Below are 24,957 nucleotides of genomic sequence, written 5' to 3' on the forward strand. Positions count from 1 at the left end.
GTGTTACTCGAGGTTGAATCGTGCTGGTGCATTAAAAAGTTGTGGAATTGATAGACAATACCAAATGAGTGTACAGGTGTGTTGTAAATGTCATATTTCCACATTACATAATTTTGATTATCTCCTATTGCTTTTGGGTCTAAATCCGTTTTTCTCAGGGTGCTTAAATATGTGCTTAACCACAGAGCCCTAATCCATTATTTGAGTGTTTTTTACTATTCCACTGTGATACTGGAGCAGGGAACTCTCTGAAAAGAGGAGTTTAGTCTGAAGTATAACTGTGGTAGAGTCTGAGTGGGAGTGAAAGAAACAATGAGTTCTAGAGGAAGTCCCAGCAGGGAATTTGCCACCATTCCCAGGCAGCTTGGAAACCTGAGGAATAACACCAATGAAACAGGAAAACAAAATTTTCTCTGTCTGTGTTTGCTTAAGTTGTCTTTGAACACACATTTCTCAGTCCTCAATGGAGCCAAGACTGAAGCTACACCAGCCAGGCCTCTCCAACTCATGTCCCCAGCCCTGGCACCCCACGCCAGACAGTCTCAGACAGTGGGCAAATGACCTCACTCTTACTCACTGGAACTGGCACATCAGGAGGGGACCTGGACAAAGGTACTCATCTGCAAGAGTAGTGACCTGCTTTGCTTGTGTGCATCAGCTGGCTGAAAAACATTGTAATTTGGAGATTAAATATTGCAAAAGGGGATTCGATAAGAAATGGCATGTAACTAATTAGTGAGAAAAAAATGTAAAATTAAAAGGCAGACAAGGATGTATGGAACGATGTTTGTATTTCACAGAGATTCAAGCATATTAGTGATTAAGCATTCAAGTTATCGATTCCTAAAATGTTTTGACTCTCAACACAGCACATTTTCCTCTTTAGATCTGCATCTCCTAAAGATTCATTAAACACAGTGAATTTTCTCCTCTACTTTGTTAATAATTTTTAGTAAAGAATGATTATAGAGCAAGGCCCTGTGTAAGAGTTAAATTGATAGATCATGTTTACAATCACATAATTCACATTCAGGGAAACTCATCATATGAGATGTTCAGGCTTAGAGGAACTAATTTGGATTCAGCAAAGCACCTACACACATGAACTAATGGAAGTGTCCAAGGCCAGTTATTTCAGTCTATTAAGTTTAACTCTCTAGTGCTTTAGCTTAAATTGAAATCTGTGTTTTGGCCACACTTGTCTAATACTCATCATGTTTAGATATAAGAACTTTATTATGGTTACTAAACTCTCATTTCTACTGGTCAGTAGTCAGTCATCCTTTTTGTGACTGTTTAATATGGTCACCGCTGATGTATTCCTCTGACATTACATAGTATAGTTAACTCTTTTCCTTTTTGTTAAGGGATTCACTTGCATGAACTGGACATGGGGAGGATGTGAACAACAAAATAATAAAATTATGAATTTTTTATTTAAAAAATAAGTTTTAGCTTTAGAAGGTATTACCTGGTCAGACTAAATGCTTGGGGTCTGACTAGCTGTCATAGCCCCTGAAGACAGTGGGATCTGTGGGATCCCTGAAGACAGTGGGATAAAAATATAGGTTTAATAGACGTGATGTAAAAAATATGTCAGTGACAGAAGAATCCATACAAGATGCAACATTTTAGTTCCATTTCCATTGATTTGCACACAAATGGGTACTTGCAGCAAGAGAGATGAAATTCAAAGCAACAGTACTATCAGAAAACTGTGTCAGTTGCTGAAGAGAGGAAGTCTTAAAAAAATACCAGAAGGGAAAAAAACATTATAGGACTACGAGATATATGATCAACTGGCAATACAAGGATGAAGCAGGAAAAGGGATGGTAGTGGATGTCCTTGGAGTCTCATGGATAGAAGCTGACGAAAGGACAACACGATGGCATGGAAGCCATGGTAGATGGGTTTCCTCACTGCATTGTATACCTTGTGTTTGGTTGTGCAGTGCAAGGGGATAGAATCTCCTACATTGCTGCCTGCATACAATTTTGTTCCTACAACACCATGGAGCTCTTGATTCACTGGCACTGAATGGATCAATAGAAGAAATGTCATGCCAGTAAAAGCAGGGAATGAGCTGGCTGGACAGTTTGATTTATTTATGTGACATTACAAGTTACTTTTTACAGTTCCACTGAGGGGAAAAAGAAAAAAACAAACACATTCTAAAATGATGTATATATCTATTTTTGGATGAATTACCTAGATTTTTAGGTACTGCTATTCCACTCACTGTATTCAGCAAATACACTCCACCCAGAAAATTACCTCATCACATGTTTAGGTTTCTTATCAAAGTGAGGCAGTGGACAGCAACTTCAAAACTGAAACAGGAAGATATGAGGATTCCTGAGCTGTCAGATTGCATCTAACTACCATGGTATCTTCAGAAACATCTGAGTGTAAAGATCATAATATTATAACAGCTCAATTTGCCGGCATACACATCACACCTAAGAATAATTGCTTTACAGGCACCGGAAGTATCTAAAGATAACCACACATTCACTTCATGCTTAACAAAAAGCAAATTTAAAAAATTGCATTTGTTGTTATGGTTCAGAGATTGACTTTTTGAGGTGGGGACCTTCCTTCCAAGTTGAGATCAGAACTTGGGACTACTCTTTTAATGCAGGTAAAGAACTACAGGCCCCAGCATGTGACACCATCACAGCCAAGTATGCTGTTTTCCTCTGATCATTTTCTTTTCTAAGACATAGAGTAATAAGGTGAGACACAGAAATACCTGGCAAAATAGAAATTCTGTTGCAAAATGGTAAAGTGTGTTTGACATTTTGAATCTTCCTTGCACTTGAAATTACAACAAAGAGGAAAAGTGTGACCTCTTTTCTCCTCTTGATGACATAAGAATTCTGAAAAAAAAAAGAGAAAGGGTTACTCTGTTATGGTTTTGTTTAGTTTTCATATAGACATGTATTGCTCGAAGCAAAGAGTCAAGGCAAAGTGATTTGGTCATTGAAAATGTGCAGCACTTTTGATACATCAAAGCAGAATATCTCAATAGCATCAAATAAAAAAACAGTAAAAATTTCTTTCCTTATTTGCCTCTGAACTCCTGTATAAACTGAAATATCACATCATGAATGCTCTGGTTTGGATGACTTATTCACGGATGGAAAAATTCCTGCCAAAAGTACTTGAAATAATAATCTCATGACAAAAACTTGTTATGCTTTGGATAGAGACATCATTATTTAATCACTGCAGTGATGAAGATGGATTCTTGGCTTTATGGACAACTTCTCTCTGCTGAAGAAACCTTATAAAGTGGAGTTGTAAATCCTGGAGATAAAAGCTACAGGATATTTACCTGATCATGCCTATCCACAGGAATCAGAGCCCTGCTGAGATGGGGCTCTTAATTAGCCTGGTAACGCAAGAGCTTATTCAGAGAACAGGAAGCAAATAAAGGAATGGAGCCATGGGGACTAGGGGAGTAGAATAGGTAGACTATTCTACTCCCCTAGTGTAGAAGTTGTCAGCTTAGGACCTAGAAGCTGTAAATGGCAGCCTACCAAGGGTCTTGTTCATGAAGTAGGCTGGGGCATTCGTGTTCATTAAAAAAAAAACCAAAACCAACATATAAATTGCATTCTTGTGTTTGCATGTAATTGAGAAAGAACAACCAATACATGTTTATTTCAGATTTTCTAAGGGCAGGCAGCTAAAATTTGGTCTTGTGATATCTGAAACAAATGCTTAACTAGTAAATGCATCTTCTAGAGATCTCAAGGGACCAGAGCTTCAGAGTTATCAGAAATGGAGGAAAAGCACTTTTATAGTTTTGGCTTAAGGGAAACACATACTGCTTTAAAAGAACACTATGTTGTTGTTTTTTCTATTTGGTTGGAAAATAAAGAGGTTACTTAAAGCCAGTGCTGTAAGTTGAATTGAACAACAGGAAACAAAGCAATACTTTTGAAGAGGCAAAAAACGCTTGAATTCTGAAATGTTTTGACAGTTGAATTGACAGTTGAAGAGAAAATGAAACATGCAGTAGAATTGCGTTCAGTGAACTAAACCACTGAAGGGATTGCAACTGATGTACACAAACTACCCTTAGCAAGTGCCTGACTCCTCTGTCTCAGTAGCTGTATTGATAAAAAGCTGATCATCTTGCTCCTCTGCAGGTCTTGCCTGCAGTCCACTGAACAGTACAGTAGTTATAACAGTGAGAGCTCATAAGAAAATGGGGGAAAAGAAAAAGAAAGGGAAAAAGAAACAAAGTCTGTTCATTTTGGGCAGCTGCTTAAGTGTTTTCTCTAACCTTCAGACTTTGTTTGTGAGCTTTCTTATTAGTATCATTTTCACACAGCATTGGTTTCAACTAAGTAGTCAAACACCATATGGAATTGAATAATCAAACATTGCATTTAAAGATGTTGAGATGAAACATCCTGACTAATTTAATTTTTTTTTCTTCTGAAAACAGACCTTCCCTTCTTTTTGGAAATCCAAATATATATTTTTCTATGGAAAATGTCACCAAACCCAATTGTTGGCTTATTCCACTTCTTACATGGATATCGATAAACACAGATCCCAGCTGGTGGCTAAGGAAGGAGTCTGAGTTCCATGGACAAAACTCCATGGAGGAGATCTTTGCTCAGTTTTCTGCACCCTTCATCTGCACCAGCAAGGTCACAAAGTTGAATCGTTCTGGTTCTGTAAGGAAGAACAAGCTTGTTCCCACAATCAGGAGCAGTCATATGTCAGCTACAGAGTGCAAATCAGGCTAACGACTGGCTTTGGTTTGGGGAAGTTTTGGATGTGTTAGAGGTAGCCTCAGCATGTGAGGCAGTTCTCCTCTGTCCATGGTGCTAGGACAGATCCCATGCGTTCATACCAATCTCTACCCCTCATCCTGGTGACAAAAACACTGCTATTTCTGAGATTTGTTGCTGTCTAGTAAATGTTATAAAATTGCATTACAACCGGATTTATGCTCATAAATTATTATAAATCTAGTGTATTGTTAAATGCCATCAGAAAGAAGATGCATGTGGTGCTGCTCGTTTCATTACCATGGCTGCAGAAGCTGTTACTGCTCTTGTAGCCGACATTATGTAAGGCAGGTAAACCTAACAGACCCCCATGAGTCCATCCTTCTGGCTGGGTTTCGCAACAAGTTGAGGAAAGGTTTTGTCTCCAAGGTAAAAGCCTTCACCAGAAGCCTTTCTGAGACTGTGAATAGACACAGATCTATAGACTACATCATCTCTTTTTGACTGTATCCTTTCTTGCCTCCGTGCCTGATCCTCATGGGGTGAGGAGTATACTGGTGGAAACTTTTCTGACTGAGTGGTCAGGGTACCACCTGGACAGAAGGCACCCAAATCAGTCTCACAAAGTATTGGATTTTCATCTGTAAGGTACGTCCTGGGAGTTATTTGGAAGCTGGTGTTTGGGGCAGGGAAGAGGTGCTGAAGCTAGGACTTAGAGTATCTCAGTGGAATTTGTGATTTGATGACGTGCCTTGTTCTCCTGAAGAGGAGGGAACTGTGAAGTAGTTGGTGCTAAGAATTATGTTTCACTGTCTCATGTGTCACGATTTTCTGTGTCAGCTGTATAATCTGGAAAAGTGGGTACAGTTTGGGAACAGAACCATGCGTACATGACCCTTGGAGAGTCATCTGGCTCTGGGAACAGACCAGCAGCTCTAAAACGGTCAACAAGAAGCTCAAGGACTTCTCAGGGACTTCTTGACGTCCTTATTGTTTTGTCTGGCTTTTGAAATCTCCTGTGGATGACATCACTTATTCTCTGCACACATGGGAGGACATTTGCTATTGCAAAGCTTGTAAGTAGCCTGTGAACAGGAACAAAGACATTTCTCAGCAACCCCACTTGGCTATGCTGACCTTTGGCTGCTACAGGAGTGTCTTGGTGTAGCATGCTCCATTACTACCAATATAGGAAGAAGAAAGCTGATTTTAGGTGATTGGGTATTCTAACTATGAGCTCACATTTTCCTGATCCTTCTTTTTGAGGGTATTTGAATTGTTCCTTCCCGAACTCCAGGATATAAGAGCAAGGTGTGCATACACAGGTTTAGAAGTGTGGGGTGGGCACACTGTCCCTCTCTCTAGTAGCAAACACATGATGAAAAAGGAATGTGAGGTGTTTTAGGACAGACACAAACTATAAGCCCTGCTCAAAGCCATACAGGCACTTTGGGTGGCAACACAGATCTGGAAACACAGATCTGGAACTACTGTGTTAATTGCATAGAAACCTGGGCACACAGCTCCAGCAGGTTCCTGGGTTTGTTTCTTGAGCACAGTAATCTATGCTGATGCATACCTATGTTATGTACGAAAAAGCATAAAAAATACTGCTTTATGAACTTTGAACTGTAAATTCTGGGAGGTGAGTTAAGGCTTAAAACAAGATGATTTTCCACCCTGTCTTGGTATTATTTTTTTCTTTCTGAAACTTGTTAGTAAAAGTGCAGCACGTGTTTACCCAGGTGAGTTTCTTAGACTAACACTAGTGTCTGCTGCAGAAGTGGTTTTCTGGGAGCCTATAGAACCGAATAGTTGAGTAGAAGGGACCTAAAAAGACAATCCAGTCCAATTGTCTGATCACTTCAGGATAACTGAAAATTAAGGCATGCTATAAAGGGCATTATCCAAATTCCTTTGAAGCACTGACAGGCATGGGGCAGCGAGGCAGACCCAGGTGGTAGACACTGCCCTGAGTGTAGAAACATGCACTCCCGCATGTAGACTGCACTCCCGCATCTGCAGCTGGCATCGGAGAGCTTTGCAGCCTGCGGAGCTCCGATGGCCGGCATCGCTGCCCCGGGAGGGACTGACTGGCCTGTCATGCCTGCTGGATCTGCATGCCGCGCGGTGCCAGGTGCTGGCCCGGTGTCCTTCCTGACCTTCAGACGAGGTCGCCCGTGGGCCGTGCCAGCGTCTCCCCAGGAGGCGCCGCTGCTCCCCATCCCCGGGCTCCCACTACTGCCGGCAGCACTGCGCCCTAACCCCCTCCCTCCCTTTAGACCCATAAAGGTTACTTTGGGGGGTGCTGTCCCACCTCTCCTGTTGGCGACAAAAGGACGGATCAGCAGCAGAACTCGTCTCCTCCCCACCCAGCTCCAAGCCGGCTGTCGGCATCCCTAAAGGTGGGCGCCGGTGCTGTGAAGGGGGTATTGCTCTGCTTTCCCACGTAGCGCTCGCACCGCACAGAGCTCCTTCCTTCTCACCTTCAGATGCCGTCCCGAATCCGGGCTGGACAGATCGCCGCGCTCGCGTCCTTCAGCGGCAATCGCAGGGAGACGACTTTCCTCTTTTCCCCCATCCCGCCACCCCCCTCAGCCCCCCCGCCATCGCCCCCCGACCTGGATAGCGAGAGCACAGAGACGAGCAGCCGGCGGTTCTTCTCCGGCACAGTTAAACCGAGGAGGGAGGAGAAGAGTCTGCTCCCTCCCTGTCTTCTATCTTGCCTCTCCAACTCGTTCCAGGACCTAGGGAATGAGAGGGGATCTCCGGAAAGGACTCAGAACAGAGGATGCAGAACGCTCTCCCACACCCTCCCCCTTTTGCAGGAAGCCGTGTTTGCAGAGATTTCCCCTGGCACACGCACTGATTCCCGAGGAGAGGCAAGGAAGCAATTGCAAAATACAACAGCGGGCTGACAGCAACCCCTCCTTCCCCCCACGGCAAAGCACAAGGACACCTGGCCGCTGGAGACAGCAGGGGATGGGGTGGGGGACAAGCACGCATACACGCACCCCTCCGAGGGGCTTGGGGAACGCTGGGGGCCTGCTCGGCAGCGAGCACCGAGGGGCGAGGGCGGTGCAGGGAAGGGGCGGGGGAGCCGGAGGCAGGGGGAGGGAGAGAGTCCAGCTCCCGCAACGAGGGGAGGAGGAAGGAGGGACCGTGTCGGTGGGATGGTCCGGAAATGCTGTGATAAAAAGAGGGGCGCGGGGGAAAAGTAGGGAGAAGGTCTGGACTCATCCCTTCTCCCCCACTCCGCACCCGCAACTTCCCCGGCAAGGCACACGGGCGCCGGCCGGAGCCCGTGGGAGAGGAGAGGAGCAGCAGCCGCCACCTGCCCCAGCCCGGCCCGTCTCAGCACAGCGCCTGCCGCCCTGCGAGGTATCGTGCTGAGCCGGGAAGGGCAGAGAGGAGAGGCGGGGTGCGGGCACGCAGAGACGGGGACAGCCCTCGTCCCTCCAGGTGCTGGCACGGCTGTGACCCGGTGCCGGAGCCGGGCGGGGGGTGGGAGGCAGCAGCCGGCGCGGCGAGGCTGCGGTGCTGTACCTGCGGCCGGCCGGTCTCAACCTTGAGCCGTCCCGGCTCACCCTGCGGAGGTGCAGCCCTCGCTGGCACTGCGCTGGGGGCTGTCCGAGGGGTTCTGGTTGGGGACATTCCATCCCGCCACCCGCACTGCATCCTCATCCTGATCGCCCAGCATCCCCCGCTTGTTCTCCCAAGCACTTGCAGGGTGCTTCACCTTCAAATGCCCCCTTGGCGGTCCCGGGCGGAGCTGCCAGCCCGGAGCAAACCCTCTGAAAACCGAGAGGGCGAGAAGCAGGCGGGGAAACGAGAAAGTTCAAAGGTTTAACCCCTTCCTGCCCGTCTGCAGGAGACAAGCCGTGAAGAGGCACCGCATTGCTCCTCCGCACTTGCTCCCGGCCGCTTGCCCTGTCTGGGGGAACCACCGTGTAGCCCTGACTCCTCCCACTCGCTGACCGCTCGCCAGCATGCAGCTCTGCTCCTTAGGTGCCTTGTCGTGCAAAGCAGGGTCTGAAGGGATGGAGGGTCGGAAACTTGTCTGCACTCAGACAAAGGGAGGAGGGCTGTGGGGAGAGAGCTGAGGAAGACCAGGCATTAGCCTTTTCTTCTCCTTGAGACACTATTCCTCTTTTGATTGTGCCTCTTTGCAGGCTGCCTTCCAAGGATTCCTGGTCTCTGTGCATTGTAAGGTGTGAAGGTGGGAAGTACCCCAACAACAAATCATGGATTTTGTTATGAAACAAGCTCTAGGAGGTAAGTGTGGTTGGCACATGAGGGGTCTTGAATCCCTCCTACTCCTCTCCTTTGCCCCTAGTAAGAGAGAGGATGGTCTACTAGGGTAGGGTCTGCAGCTGGAATGTTTTTCTGAGGACTTGGAAGAGCATGCCTGTCACTGATTTCATGATCCCAGAGTGGAGTGTTTTAAGAGTCTGAGCAGGAGAGGGCAGCAACAAGCAGATACCAAAGCACCATGTGAAAGAAGAGTCCTCCCACACAAGGTGTGCTGGCCCTGGGTCATGCCTACTTGGCACCCTACCAACTGTTTGCATATCCCAGTATGCAGATCTTGATTTGCTTCATGCCATGCCACTGAGGCAGGTGTTATAAAGGGTGCAGACTGGTTTAGGCAGAGTAAACCCAGAGTAAGGGTGGCATTTTGTCTTTGTGTGTGAGCCCTCTTTCTCCTTTGCCCCAAAGATTGTCCAAATCCTGAAAAAAAAAGGCCAATACAGAAATTTTTGTCCCTGATATTTTGAGGGTTGTTTTTAGTAAGAGCACTGTCACAATAAGGAGGGAAATGGTAATAAAGTATTCCTACACACCCTACCTGGATTTGAGGCCAACCTTCTATGTGTTTCTGTATATTATCTTACATGTGTGAGGAATTGTTTTAAACTAATGGTGGGAAATAGAAAAAGTAGGTATGTGTGCAGGAGAAATTGAAACTAATGCACAAATATTTGGGAATTAGGTTCCTTTTTTACTGCCACAGTTACTTTCTAGGCTGCTTGACCTGAACATTCAGCCTAAGCAACGTTGTCACTGAGGTGATGCTGGATGCTGTTGGGAACTGAAATATTGGCCTCAGAGGAAGTTGTTCATTCTCTCTTGGACTGTATCTCATGTATACTTTTGTCGTTGTTTTTTGCTTGCAGAAAATGTAGAGTCATGGGACTGTGTAAATGTTTAATGTGTGGTGATATTGATGTCATTTACAACTTCAACATTTACTGCAGGACTCTCTCCCACGGCATGGAAACAATGCTTTTTCATCTCTGAAAGTGGTGCATGTTTTTCACAAGGGGAGCAAAATTGTCACTGTTAAGAATGTTAACATTCTTGTTAAGCTAGCAACCCAAGTTTTAGTTGGGGTATTTTGAATTGGGAGATCAAACTGGAGAAGAAAGGGACTAATTTGGTTGCATGAAATAGCAAGGTATGAAGACATCTATATTGGAAGGTAACAGTGCTATGTTTCATGTCACTCTTCAGTGCCTGTTTTGAAGGAGAATTAGTGTTAAAATGTTCAGGTTTTGAACTGTTGGCTGGGTTGCTTGCACAGAAATGAACTAATGTACCTGCAAACTGGAGATACAGCCACTACAGCTGGAGATCCATGAGTCCAGGAAAGAGAAATAACTGCTTAGATACTGCAGTTAAAGGCAGGGGGAGGAGGGCTGCAGCAAAAGAATAACATTTGAGATGCATGCTTTTTTTGCTGCAGCTTGGTGACTTAACATGGGTTGGAAGCAGTGTCTGCCTGTGCTTAACAACATTCACTCTGGGCAGACCTTCATTCTAAGATGATGTTCCATGCCAGAGTCAGGATTTGTACAATAATAGGGCTTTCTGAGAAGGTAAATTCAAAAAGCACCTTTTTGTGAAATCTGAGCTCCTGATGTCTGTCAAGATGCAGCTCAGGGCACCAACTCCTCTGACAGATGACTTAATGTGTCTGGAACTTACCCACTTACTCAATAAGGGAGAAGCCTCTGCAGAGTGGTAAAATCCAGGAAATGCTAATTCATTAAGCAGAGTCCTCTTTTTAAATTAAAAATAATTTCAACAAGATAAAACAAGATCTCCCAGTGCAAATACATTAGGGAAAATACAGGAGGTTTTGGACATTTGTTTCTGTCTGGAGTTAAAGCCCAAGCTGATGCAAATCATCCAAGCTGGCCACACAGGCACAGCAAACCAAAGACTACAGGTTATAATTTGCTTCCTTAGTTTTGGGGCCAGAACCCTTTTTGTCTGCCAGTTCTGACAGGTAAAGGGAGATTTACTTAAGAGTTGGACTCAGTGATCCTTCTGGGTGCCTTCCAACTCAAAATAATCTGAGAATCTGTGAATTGTGTCCACAAAGATGCTCAAAACAGCAAATCACCAAACCTTTAATGATTGATAGGCTTGCTTTGGTTAGGATACTAGGTCTGATCTGCTAGTGACCGTATGGATTATCCTCACTTTCTGGGAGACACTGTGTGGATTTTATGGCTCTTTGATTTCAGTTTAATATGGCTTTTCCTGGAACACCTCTGAATTCATTTGTCAGTTTGATAGGATTTTTTGAATGGTGTGAAAGTTCTTATCCCATTCTCAAAATCTCATATGGTACTCCTGGAAGAAAGAAAAAAGTACGGCAATTTTGTGAGTAAAGTCCCCTCTAATTTACAGAGAACCAGACCTGCCATAGATACTGCCTGCAGAGCACCTACAGCTAAGATAGTTGAAGGGTTAAGCTATCTCAGCTGGTGACAATTCACAAAGGCTGAGGGCCAGTTTGGTTTCCTTGGCAGAGCATAATGGGTATGTCATTTTCATAATGGGTATGTCATTTTCTCTTCCCAGTGTACAGCCCCAAAATGAGGCTTAGGCCAGAGCTTGTGATAGTTAAGAGCCTGGATTTGAAAACTGTTTGCAGATGGGTGCTTTTGACCTTTCCCTGCTGGACACGACAATGCAGAGCTCTGAAGTACGTGAGGAGTCTGGGACTAGGTTTTGTCATAGGGAGTGATCAGTTAAGGTCCTGAAAGAAAAACGTCATTGTTCTCCGACCTCCTCACTCACCTTATAGAGAAACAGGAGGTCTCACTCTCTGCTAATTAGCAGTAGCACTAACCTTAGCAGAATGCTTCTGTGGGAGTTTTGCCATTGCCTGTGGACCAAAATTGGAAGATATTACCTTGTCTCTAATGGGACAGGACAATCAGATTTGCTTTTCCTTGAAGTTTTGCCCATAGGGGAAGAAGGCAATGAGGTGTTTTGAAGGCTAGGTGAGCTAAGTTAGCAAGCAAGGAAAGGCAGTTATGTGGTGTCAAGTTGCTTTGTTTGCAAGTCTGGGTGACTTCCAAATTATTATTATTGTTTAGATTTTGTGAAATCAGTTTGACAGGGTTATTGTGTTGCTGAAGTAGAATGTGTCTTTTCCCTGGCTTGTTGTTAAAGATCTGCAGAAGCCTGCTGTTTCTGTGCAGTGGAAGGTCATCCTCTGCTGTACTGCCAGCAGTGGGATTTTGCTTCTAGTGCTGGCAACAGAGTTTCTGCCTGGAGGTTGACCAGCTTGAAATGTGTCTTTTCAAATCCCTGGCCTCTTCATGGCAAAATCCTTGACCCTTTCATTAGCAGTGGGAACTATGGTCCAGGAAAGCAGTACGAGATACCAGGTTATCTGGCCAATTTCTTTGTGTAGGGCTTTTTTTCCCCCCTGTGATTCTCAGACCTTTTAACATCCTATATGGAAGTCACACTATTTATTGTCTGACAGTGACAGAAGCCATGCAGAGGTCAAGATGCTGATTATCTGTGTAAGACAAAAAGAAGAAAGTAGCAAGAGGAAACCTAAAGGTTTAAAATTGCTCCTTCTTCTTCCACAGAAGTAACAGAAAAGGGATATTTTGTTCTGCTGATCTTGCTGCATCATTGACAGAGGTGTATAGCCAGGGTGATTGGTCGCTTTGCTGTTCCTGTGACAGTTCATTAAACAAAGACAATCAGAGTGATTCCATGACTCTATTTTATATTAGAAGTGCTCTTTGCCAGAGCTGGTCTACTGCCATATGACCAGTGCGTAAGATTTCCCAGGAAAAAGCAGGAACTGGAAGATCCAAAATGGGTCCTGAAGGGGTTTATGCTTTTCACTGTGCATTGCTTATTTCTTCCTAAGTTTGTGTGAAAGCAAAGTGTGCATGAACACCTGACTCCCATGTTGTACTACACTGTATCACTAACTGTCACTGCTGGCTTGGGCAAATAGGGAAACTGGATTGAAAAAGAACACAATGACATTCATGTGTCTTCTGGGTGTCTTTCTGTTACTGGCTAATTTGAGTGCCAAGGGTCTGAGACATTTTCTTATGAAAAAGAAAAGAGGAAAGCCTATGGAAAGTGAGGAGGGTTTACCAGAGGTTGATTCATGATGTGTTTGAAGAGAGAGAGATTTCCTACTGCAGAAAGCAACATTCTGCAGACCAGAATGTTGTGAAATTGTGGATATACAGAACACACAGTAGCTCTAAATATGATGGTTCACAGAGCCCTTTTAATGTGCTAATTTTATTGCCACAATAGGAGAAATGGTAAGAACTGGATGGTACAAGGTTGGAATGCCTACCTTAAGTACTGACTTTTCTTGATGTCGGCATGTGGATAAATTATGCAAATCCTTTCACACGTAACAGTGCATATGAATGGTATGGTCTAAATTTCTTCTTCATGCTTCCATCATTCCTTGAATTCATTGTGCAATGCAAGCTCCCCCAGAAGGAAAGGTACATCTGAGTTTCTGGAAAGATATTCACTATGAGAGGTATTACAGGCATGATTTTCTGATTTATTGGCAGCAGCTTAGGCCACGGCTTCACATCCGCTTCTTCTGTCAAGAATCAGTGGACACTTGTTTTGGTTCAGAAAGATTCTTAAAATACTTTAGGCAAACAACAAATGCAACCAGATTGCCTTCTGGAATATGTCAGCAGGGGTGCACTGCCTACTTCATGTCCTTAACCAGCAACTTTGATTCAGCTGGGTATACCACAAACACAGTCCAGAGGGAGTCCCCTTGTTCTTGAAGGCAGACAGAGATCCAAACCCTCATGAAGATAATGGGATTTAAGTCACTGTGTGACTTAAGCTCTGAAAGAACAGCTCCTGTACTAAGCTTACATTAGCAAAGATGTGAAGGTGTGTGAATGCCAGATAAGCCTGAATGAAAACCATACTAGTATTTAATGTCTTAGCAGTGACCTTCTGTATATTCTACTGCTGCATTTGCCTCACTTTAGTGTTTTGTGGTGTGAGGATTAAGCCTTTAATTTTTCCTGCAGAAGTTAGCAAGATTGAGTGCAGTCAGAGGCAATACAGACCTGCTCAGGGTGGAACAGACTGTGAAATAAACACAGAGACTTCTGTTTTCTCCTTTTCCAACTCACTCTCTTGTTTCTCATATTTCCAGTTCTCTGCTGAGCCTCTGTGTTGCTCTGGGACCTTGTGCATCAACTAGGCTCTGCTCCACTGCTTATGTTAATGTATGAAGTTCTGGAGCAGGTCACAATGCCAGTGCTGGTGTTTACTTCTGGGCCTCTTTTGTCTGTGATCCTTGAAACCTTTAACAAATGAGGTCTTTCATTTTGCAGTCATCCAAATCATAAGGACTGGAGAATCTGGCACGAGACACGAGATCTCAAGCCCACTGTAGCATGTGATAGATATTGGGGGGCTCCTTACTTTCATTCTTCCACCTGTATTGTGTGTAATTCTGGGCCCCACAAACTAAAAAGGTTTTTAAGGGAGTTGAATTCATCCAGAGGAGGGCAACAAAGCTGGTTAAAGGGCTGGAATGAATGTCTTCTGAGGAGTGGCCAAGGACCTTTCTTGGAGGCAGAGGGGTCACCTCATTGCTCTCTAACTTTTTGAAGAGGGGAAGTGGAGAAGGAGATGCTGATCTTTTCTTCCTGCGATCCAGTGACAGGAGGCAGGTACCTGGGGAAGGTGGCATGTCTGATACATACATTTTTCACAAGGAATGGTATTAAAAGTTTTTTTTTCTAATGCATAGTGCTGGCAAAGAGATTTTATTCAGGAAATTCGATTAAGTTGCAAGATGTCTGCCAAGGAAGCAAATGGTTGCTGTTGAGATTATACCAGTGAAACAACTACAGTGATGATCAGTTGATTTATTCCGTCCATGGTGCTAACCAGGAGATGAAAAACCAACCAGGTCCTTTCTTCCTGTGCCTTTCTTGAGAAAACTTCCTTTGATATTTGCTTGCCTCTGTTTGGCCTGTTGAAGTTAGAATCACACAAAAACTCTCACTTATGTCTGCTGGGATCTTACTTATGTTTGTCTTACTTGCAAGCAGGCATTGAGACCAGTGTGCTTTTTGAAGTGTCCTTGGAGGAAATGTGCAACCTTCAGCTGATTGTAGAGGTAGGCTGCAAAGAGCTTAACTAAGATTTCTCCTGCAGGGCATCTGCTTGCCAAAAGCCTGCTTTGGAGTGACATGGCTAAGCAGGGTGTTTTCGCTCTCAGCGGGAGAGAAATAAGGAAATTTCTCATCTATTAAGTAGTCTGTCTAGGATAGATTCAAGGCAGAAGAAAAAGATTCTTCTTAGTTTTTCTTCACTTTGAAGGAAGTTCTGCATACTTTTGATTTTAATATCTGTTGCTGTATACCTGAATCTTTCTGACTCTTTTTTTTAGCCTTTCATAATTGAAGGAGTGAAAAGTGGTGGTTTCTTGCCAGCTGCATGGTTTTGGTACAAATAGAAATAGTCAGTGCTGAAATTTTGGCCTGCGTTGCATAGGAAATGCTATCTGCAGCAGCGGATTTGGAGCCAGGCGGGAGCCTAGTGCATGAGGTACTACAGTTACTCAGATATTGTTGGTGAAACGGGATGCTCTAAATGTAAGTGACTGGTTTTTCTTCGTGTTGGCTCTCAAGGAGAGGGAAGCTCAGAATGTAGTTCAGCTGTTAGCTGTGGAGACTCAGTTGCTCATGTGCTGGCAAAAGGACAGGCATTAGGGAGGACTGACATGTAAGAAGGCTGAAGTATGTGGGAGGGCTTACCCTTCTGACTAGAAGGGTAAGGTTTGGATTCATAAAGCTATGCAATCAAATCCGTGAGGGCTACCTGTGTTCAGAAGTCTTGCTGGGTTGAGTCGAGACTGTGTGGTCTGTATTTGTTAGCACTGCAGTAAAGTATAGGGCTCCAAAAGCCCTGAGCAGCCTCTGCAAAGGCTCTCCACTGAGGGAAGACAGGCATCTTGCCCTTACAGAAGACTAGGATGTCTCTTTCATCCTGTGGCACTGTCCCCAAGGCCACCAGCAAAAAAATCCACCCTAGCAACAAGATGGTTGCACAGAAAACTTCGTGTGGCAGTTGCATGGAGATGAGAAGTTCTCCAGCAGTGTTTGAAGTCTGCTTAATTGTTGAGGAGGCCTGGAAGAGGAATGACAATAAAGAGGGAAGGCTGGCAGAAAGAAAGGGACAGATCTCTAATGCATTGCCCTTGGCTTGTCTCATGTCAGAGGGCTGCATGCAAAAGGCATGTTCTTCTGTTTGAAGGCCAAGGTCCTATCTCTGAACTTTGTGGTAGAGTTGGGGAAGAAAGAGAGGGAGTAGACACTGATGCTGAAACTCAGGGACAGATACAGGTTCTGGTGTTATCTAGGATGAGAATTCAGAGTTTTTCAGGCCATTGGAGAGAGGATATTGTTCATGATGTGGTAATTGGGATGTTAGTCCCTCAGTGCTGCAGAATTACTATTGCCACTTCCAAAAGCTCTAAAGACCCTCAGCAGCATGCTGAGGGCTCTTCCAAATCCTCTGTCTCTCCTCTTTCAGTGGTGGGGCAGAAAATATGCTGCCTTGGCCTTGGATGCTCTTCGTTGTGAAGCTGCACCTCTGCAATGCCTTTGTATATTCATTCCATGTGCTGAAATCAAGTGCTTGATCAAGTCAACACAGAACCTTAAAAATTTGTTAACTTACCGCTTTGAGCACTTTGCTGGTTGCCATTGTACTTTCTCACGTACAATTTGATTGTGAGAGCTTGGATATAGTCAGTTATGTTTCTCTCAGCTTTGTTTTTGTGTCTGGAGTACGTGTCTCAGGATGTAGAACATTGCTGAGAAGGCTGAAAGTGTCTACTGACTGCTGAGCAGATGCTCACATGGTTTGCTAAAGGGTAACAGCTGCAATTACAGACATGGCAAAGGTTACTCGTGATCTATCACTGATACAAAGCACAGTGCATATTAGAAACAAAACACTTCAACTAAATTGCTTCTCTCTGCTAGGGACAAATTGATGACCCCCCTGCGCAATTTGAGGATTGATTTTTTTTATTTTTATTTTTTCCCCCCTCTCTCCTGTATTTTTAAATGAGCTGCTTTCAAGTTGGATGGATGCTGTCAATGCAGAAGTGCATTAATACAAACAGCAAATTTAATCTGCTGACTTTGTGCATCTTTTTTGCAGTTTGGATTGGTCATTATCTACAAGAATGAAGCTGTTTAGTAGCTACTTGCATTTTTGCATCATGATTTGAGTCTTATGGCTTGTTTGCAGTGGTACTGACCTTGAAGGAATGTCAAACATACAACAACATCAACATAAATTTGGGATTCAAATGGCTGTGAATTACCATCTGAGAAAAATAAGAGAAGAACCAAAAAAAAATCCAGGTGGGGAATGGTGGAGCTGTTTTGATAACTCCAGTCTCCTGAGAGAATTGGAGCAATGAAGGGGAACGCAGACAGCAATTAAAAGGATAGGAAAGAAATGTGTGTCAATACCTAGGTTGACAAATAGCTGAGCTGCTATGTCTCTGTGTTCCTGGATCTATGTCTTTTTGTTTTTTTTTTTTTTTTTTCTGGTGAGGTCAGCAAATTTGACCAGCAGAAAAGAAGTTAGAACCTTCTGTTGAAGGTAGGTGAATGTAAAATTGTTGTCTCAATTGCAGGCCTTGTCTGTAGGAGAGCTCTGGGTATGCTTGGGAAAGTCACTTCATCTCTAAGTTAAGTGGTGTCTCTGCCAGCCTCCTTGCAGAAAAAAGCAGTACAGAACACCATTATCCCAAGAAAACAACAGACTCAGCCAGACACAAGGGGCACTGAGCACTGCCCTTCCCTTCATGAGAAGTGAACAGCATTCTTTTGTCCTTCTACCCCTCTTCTGCTTCTTAGTGCCAGACAGAGCTCAACTGTTGGACTTAAAGGGCTTGAAAATTTGTCCTTGACTTGGCAATGAAACTTTCTTGTTCTTTCTACCTCCCTGCCATGGTGTTGCTGCATATAGTGTGAAACTTTCTGCATACCCCATGAAGGGGCAGGAACTGTGTGGGACTGTCTGGCTTCTGTTCCAAGTGTGTGTGTGTCTATTGAATTATTTGAAAATGTGTATATTAATCAAAATCCTAATTTGCAAGAGGACTTTGGAAAGGTTTTACTAAGGCTGTGTTGGTTGTTTTTTTTTAATGAAAATTCTTTAAACACCTAGTTTGTTTTTTCTCAGCAATCAAGAAAAGAAGATGTGTTGCAAACCTGAAAGACTGCATGAGACAAAGACATCATGTCAAAACCAATGTATTTTTAATCTCTGACAGTTATTTATTTAATGCTGGAGCTAAGTGTATGCATGCTACTCTTCCCTGAATCTGAGTGAAATATTTTCTTCTTTGGGAATTAACCAATTTCTCTTTGCAATTTCCTTCTAGACTTATTTTTTCCTTAAATAAAAAAAAACAAATTAAAATCCCAAATTAAAAAAACAAATTAAAATCCCAAATGGAATACAATTTGGAATACAATCCAAAATGGAATACAAAATACAACTGAGGAGAAGGAGAAAATATTCAGAGATTTTGCCAGCACATGTATATATTTACTCCTTTACAAAGTTCTAGCTGGGAATAAAAGTGCTTGGAAGAATATTTAGAAAAAAATCTAGACTCCATTAGAAACAGATGATTCTTTTAAAATTTGGTTTGTGTGTTTTCTTGGGTTTTTTTTTTTGTTTTTTTTTTTTTTTGTTATTAATTCTGAATACTTAAAATGCTTTTATTGACAATTTCAACTTTCTCCTCTATATTTTCCTTTAAATATTGGAAGTTTCTGTTGCATGTCAGCTGGGCTGCAGAACGAGAAGATTAAAAGGTGCGTGAAAGAGGACTTTACAATTACATGGAGATAGATTAAAATGCTGAGGAAAAAGGTTAAGGAGGGACACCACTACTCTCTCTAAACACGAGAGAGGTGAACACTGCAGCAAAGGAAGAGGTACTTAAACTGAAGGACAATGTTGGTAAAAGGATAATGTGAATAAATTGGCCATAAGCATCCTTTAGTCAGTAATTATTGTCTCTTGACTAGTGGGAGAGAAGAGAGGTGTTCTTTCTGGGGAATCCTGCTGCTGCAGCAAGCAGGGAGAAATGGAAACTGAGTCTCAGGTGTATTTGAAATAATTATACATGCTCAGAGAGGTAGGGCCAGTGAGGCAGGAAATAATTTTTCTTCCTGAGTACCTCAATAGAGAGTTGATGGCTTTGAGTCTTCACTTGTAAGATTGTCCATAATAACAGAATTGCTCTAAATCTTAATTTACATTAAATTTTGATTTTGTTCCAATATGTGATAAGCTCTGATGGTGTCCAGAAGGCAAACCTAGCTGAGTGGGAACCAGCATTGTGTGCCTCTGGGTGAGTTAGTTACAGAGCTGAGGTTAATTCTCCCTTTTCTGAAAACATTTTAGCCCCTGGCCATTTGTATAACAGAAGAGGTCTGCTAGCTATGTTATGTCCATGCTCACAGACGATTTGAAATCAGCTTTTTGATTCAGATTGAAAGTACTTTTCTTTCAAAGACTTGGCGGATTTGCAAAGTAATTTCTAGAATACGTGGCTACACTGGATAGTTTTCCAGCGGTTGTGTTTCAGTCCAGGCAAGGATTTGGAGTTTCATGTAACAGGCATAGCTTGAAATTCCCTCCATGGTAACTTCTACCTGCAATTTACATGAAAGCAGCTGTTTTCAAAGCTTTTTTGTTAAGTTTTGTTTCTATTTTAGTTTTTTTTCATGCTACAGTTGAGAAATAAGTGATTTAAGAACTAGGTGTTTCTCTGGGACCTCTTCCTGATTTTGAGCAGTTATCTGAAAATAGACTATTCTGTCTTCCTCAGTACCAGTATTTATTATTTTCCTGATCGTTGGACTCAGATTACACTCCATGGTTTATGTGCCTGCTGTCTGCCATCTCAGTATTCTGGACTCAGGCTGACATTACAGTATGACTTAGATCTCTTGTCTGCATAGCAATTTCAGAGGGTGCCTTGTGCTGGCCCAGCACTCAGAGAAAGGCACATGTTTTATTTGCAGGACTGAACCTCTCAGGCTCAAATGTCTCTTGTAGCCTTGTGAGGTTTCTTCCCCATGGCTGATAAATTTACAACCATGTCTCCTTAAAACTGACCAGTTCAGGAGTGCCCAGCCAAGCAAGCCTTCAGCAAGGGCACACAGGTGAGTGGTAGAACACCAGATCACTGCCATTGCAACATATTGGCTTCTGGAAGAGGAGGAGTGTGCCATCTCTTTCTTCTGACTGTGCACCTTTATAGCCAATGAACGCTGTGCCAGGCAGAGATCCCACTGAGATTCATATCTCTCTGAATATTATGTCAAGGTGTTTAACACCTTTTTTTGGTCATGTGGCCTGAGATCCCCTGTTGAGGACACAATGACTTGCCTGGTGGCCAAGGTTCTTGATTGGGATTTCTGGTTTTGTGTTTTGAATGTCATCTGGTAGAACATTTCAGGTGGTACTCCTTCCACCTGGTACTCAGTACCTCTCCTCTAAGACAGTATGCATGTGCTCCTGCTCTGCTGGCAGATGCAATAACAGTTGCATAAAATAGGTGGGTAAAATGTGTCCTGTTGACCACTGCCACAGACAGCAGTGTTCGTTTCCACACAGGAAAGTGAAGTCAAAATACAAAGTTTTGAGTTTACTTCCCATCTTGAATCCTCTCCCTGGGTTAAATCTAGAGTGTGTTGCTTTCAATGCTGTTTTTACTCCAGTTGACTGTTGTGAATTGGCTGCCTTGAGTTAAGAGCACTCATTGCTTTTTTCTCTCCATTACAGGCATGCTGTCTTATTGCTGGTTCTTATGTGGTTATTTGTCTATTATTTATTTAGGGATCACTTTAGTGTGTTTCTTTGTACTGTAGAAGATCCTTCTGCACTAGGATCTTTCCATGTGCTCAAAAAATTAGTTCTAACTAAAAGACAGTTGAGCTAATCTAGCCCAACAGAGACAATCTCTGGGTGACCAGGGACACTCAGCACTTGATTCTGTACAACAAAGTCCTGGACACTCACAGGCACTTGTTTGATACAGCATAATGTAATTTAGAAATTTCCACTGTCTTTGTTGGCAGAGAGATCTGTTAATCTACAGCAGCTGAAGACCAACATTTCTATTAATTTTTTGCAGATACAAGTAAAATAGTCAAAGAGTTTTCTTCCTCCTCATAAAAACTCACAAAAATCCCCTCAAAATCTCATTGGTTGGAATATTCCTCGTTTTCACACAGTCTGGAAAGGATAAGTCAGATCTACCACCTTCATGTGCATGAAAGAGGTACTTATGGCATATTATTATGGAAGGTCTGGCTAACCTAGGGATGGTATTAGTTACATAACATATCAAACATACCTCAGGTGCAGCATGAATGCTGTGGAGTGAAGCAATTATCTATTTTGCTGTCTTAAGAACAGTGCGACCTAGATTCTCTCTTCTTTTTTTTTTTTTTTCTCTTTTTCTTTTTTTTTCCTTAGTTTTTCCTCACAGGGTGGCCCACTTAGTTGATTAAACTGCAACTCAATTATAACTGGTTGTGTTACAGTTGGGAATAAAGCAGATGTAAAGAGAGTGGAGCTGATAAAGTAATTTATTTTTTGCCTTACTGGTTAGCTGGAAATTATGACTAGGATTAAGTGACAAATGTTGGATTTAGTAGCTTTTGGGTGACAGACATCTCACAATAGGCTTGGCTGGCAGTATGGAATGCAAAAGTGATTCAGTGAAAAGATGTGCATTTTATGGTAAAAAAAAAAGGTAGTAGTCTAGTTTATGAAAGATTTGAAATAAGCTTTAAATCCAAAAGAAGCCCAAAGTCAGCAAACACAGGGACAGCATGATTCATATTTTGTTTGAAGTGGAAACACATTGACACTTGTACATTATTTATAACTTTTATGCACTGCAAATTCTCTGCTAAATCATTAGAGGCATTAGGAGGGTAAATAAGTCATCCACATAGGAGGAGGTGACCAAACGCTCATCCTGCAGTCTTTGGAAACAAAATTACCCTTTAGGTTAAGGACATGACAGCCACGTCTAAAAACACTGTATTTAATGAAACCTGACATTGGCTTAGTGTTGTATAAGTTTCCTTATCTACAAAAGCAAATCTGTTCAGTGCAGGACAACCTGGAAAGTAAAATTCCTCTTTCCATGAAGTTCATGGTGGGAAAGGATCCAGTAAGAGCTCAAAAGCCCTGAAGACATGTAGAATCATTTACTTTCCTAGGCAGATATCTCTGGGGAGATATCTGCAACAGGGGTGAAGCTGTGGTTGTAACCAGCATCAGATTTGTGCTGGGACTCCAAGTGCTGGGAGGAGTACCTTCTGTCTCCTTGGGCTGGATGCTTAGCATGGCTTGTTGCTGTGTTGTGACATCACCTGCAGCTGAGCCATGTGCCTTCACACCATTGCCACCTGCACATTCAAGCATGACGACTTAGCCAGGTGAAAAAAGCAATGGGAATTCTGCTCTTCTTTTTCTGACAGTGGGGAAAGCTGATTCTGTAAATACATTTCTTGACAGTAGTGCAGGGGAAGCCTACCCATTCCTACTCTGAAGAGTCCCATCACCCAATTTCAGCTGCAGTGTGCTGTCTTGCTGCTCACTTACCACTTCAGTTTTGAAAGCTGTCTCAGAGCTGCAAAGTCTGTTCTCTGCAGTGGGAGGTGGATACTCTCCTTACCTGCCCAGATTCCGATTCAGCAAAGTGTGAAAGAAGTATCCATCTATGTAAAAATATTCCTCTCATACCTTGGGGCCTTAGAACTTCCTCAGGAATCAGAGAAGAGCTCATAGACAAGGGCCCTTGGAAACCCTCCTTGCATTTGTACTGAACTTCCCTGTCAGGAAGGAATGGGCTGGTAAGGAAGCATTGTGCAGATATTCTGGGAGGCAGTGTACAAAGTTAATTACTGAGTTCACGGGTTGTGACAAGGGCCTGATCTGCTCCATGTGTAGCTCACTTGGAGCAAAATAGAAAGATCACACTGTTTCATCTTCAAGCATTTAATAAGAATGAAGTGGTATTCATCTTTGTAGGGAAATCTTTGTCCATTGAGAAGGATTAACTGGAGATACCACAGAAGATAATAGTAATGTTATTTGAGGACCTTGAAGGTCCTGGGTGACCTTGACTGACATCATGGGGAAGGCCACAATTCCAAATGGTCTGAGTGCCATTTGAAATTTGAAGGCATCTGAGACACATTTACACATGATTTCAGATTCTTTTCTGTACCTCTTCTACTTCTGATTTTTTAGTGATCTTAATGGTTAATTTTCTTTCCTCTCAATAGCTGACAGACATGGATATTGGCTTGTCTTTCAGTCTTCTTTTTTTCCTCATTCCAAGAACCCTCCTGTCAGAATGTTATCTCTCTGTTTTACTTTTGTGTTAAGATAGCACTACAACTGCTTAATGGGAGAGCTTAGAAACAGTCTCTTGAGATGTATCCATCAGGATCAGACTATCCATGTGATATTCCTCGTCTAAAATGCTGTGCCTAACAGGAGGGTCTAATTGGCATCACTTGTCTCAGCTACTTCAGGACTTCTGCAGAGTCCTGAGAAGGCACAGAGGGGATGTGTTTTGTTATGCCCAGGATCAAGAATGCTTTACATATTCCAAATAAAGATAGGCAGGCCTTAGACCTGATAATAATTTCTTTCCTGTTTTCCTTATCACTTAAACTCCAATCTGGCTTCCCTCTGAAGGGACCTGGTGATTCATGCCCATGTTATCGCCCTGCACAGAGCAGTAAATCACCCTTGTCTACCTGCATGGCACTGTTGAGCATCCTGTCTCATGTACTCCTTAGGAGCAGACACCCTTTAATGGTACAGCTGGTGGGTGGTAACAGCATGAATCTACTGACATTTTGCTAATGCTGTTTCTTACAGCCAGAGATTCTGTCTGTGTTTCATAGAAATTCTGGGGGACTATTCTCCCCAGTGATCTATCAGGACCATCACAGTGATGGAAGGAGGGAAATGAAATAATGATTCTTGTTTAAGGGTTCAGCTCTCCGCTTACCCACCAGTAAACCTGTTACCCTTTGTTGGTGTACTGCAACATTTTCCCTGCAACTATATGTCTAGATTCTGATGCTTGCCACTATTTAGAACCATGTGGTTGCTGGGCCCAGCAGTGGGTACAAAGACAAAGAAATGATAGCCATGAATTTGCGCAGCCCAGCAGTCTGGATTAGAGGGCTAATATTCACATGGTGCTGCTGAAAGAGCTGTTGCTACTGCCAGTGGAGCAACATATGTGTAGGGGTTAATGCTATCAGAAAGCTTCATCCAATGAACTTTGGCTCTGGATGTGCTTTTGAGGACATGTCAACTGGACTCATGGTGGAATCTTAGCAATTTATACTGAGGTGATATATGTGCAGTTCTTCCTGGCCTTGGCTTTAATATGAAAGCATGGTGACCTTTGTCAGAAATGTGCATTCTTACCCATGAAGGGGAGAGGATGGCCTCCTTTATTCCTGAGGCTTGCTTTGGAGCTTCCAGCAGGACTTTGCTCTACATACCCTGGGCAGGATACCCTGTGCTGCTGCTGTGTGCACTGCACCCTGGACCACAGCTGATGGAGTCTGCTCACCACCTCAGTTCCAGCAGACCTCTCCTCTCAGAATGCTCATGGCACCTTTGGAGAGTACTCTTCCTCTCCATCTATCAGATATGTTCTAATAACACAGAAAATCCACCAGGGTGGCTTTGCTAAGCTGCTAGCCTTGCTGAGAAGGTGACATCTCTGTGCCTCCCATTGGTGTGTGCACACAGTAACTGCAGAATACCAGTGTTGTACAG

The 24,957-nt window shown here is 43.2% G+C and overlaps 1 protein-coding gene and 2 long non-coding RNA genes across 6 annotated transcripts in view; 1 reads left to right on the top strand and 2 right to left on the bottom strand.

Annotated features, from left to right (window-relative positions):
- Positions 1 to 774: 774 nt before the first annotated feature.
- LOC146424617 (uncharacterized) lies at positions 775 to 7,325 on the bottom strand. The gene is made up of 2 exons (XR_014846723.1): positions 7,070 to 7,325; positions 775 to 2,880 (listed from the first exon to the last, which is right to left on the bottom strand). It is a non-coding gene; the product is annotated as an uncharacterized LOC146424617 (long non-coding RNA).
- A 579-nt stretch (positions 7,326 to 7,904) lies between these two features.
- Positions 7,905 to 24,957, top strand: part of CPLX1 (complexin 1) — a 107,159-nt gene continuing 90,106 nt past the window's right edge. The window contains exons 1-2 of one of the 3 annotated variants that reach the window (XM_085043678.1): positions 7,905 to 8,214; positions 8,925 to 9,027. In XM_085043678.1, coding sequence (XP_084899804.1) covers positions 8,997 to 9,027 — 31 coding nt within the window. In that variant the 5' untranslated portion in view covers positions 7,905 to 8,214; positions 8,925 to 8,996. Of the gene's footprint in view, positions 8,215 to 8,741; positions 8,761 to 8,924; positions 9,028 to 24,957 lie in introns of those variants that run through there. The other 2 variants (XM_085043677.1, XM_085043679.1) reach the window with 2 other exon arrangements.
- On the bottom strand, positions 13,317 to 22,487 carry LOC146424619 (uncharacterized). Of its 2 annotated transcripts, none has more exons than XR_014847097.1 (3): positions 22,357 to 22,487; positions 16,768 to 16,970; positions 13,317 to 13,558 (listed from the first exon to the last, which is right to left on the bottom strand). It is a non-coding gene; the product is annotated as an uncharacterized LOC146424619 (long non-coding RNA). The 2 variants fall into 2 exon arrangements; XR_014847098.1 differs by lacking the exon at positions 13,317 to 13,558 and adding an exon at positions 14,517 to 15,055.

This window comes from Lichenostomus cassidix, chromosome Z (genome assembly GCF_008360975.1).
Source record: "Lichenostomus cassidix isolate B80296 chromosome Z, HeHo_3.0, whole genome shotgun sequence".
Classification (NCBI taxonomy): domain Eukaryota; kingdom Metazoa; phylum Chordata; class Aves; order Passeriformes; family Meliphagidae; genus Lichenostomus; species Lichenostomus cassidix.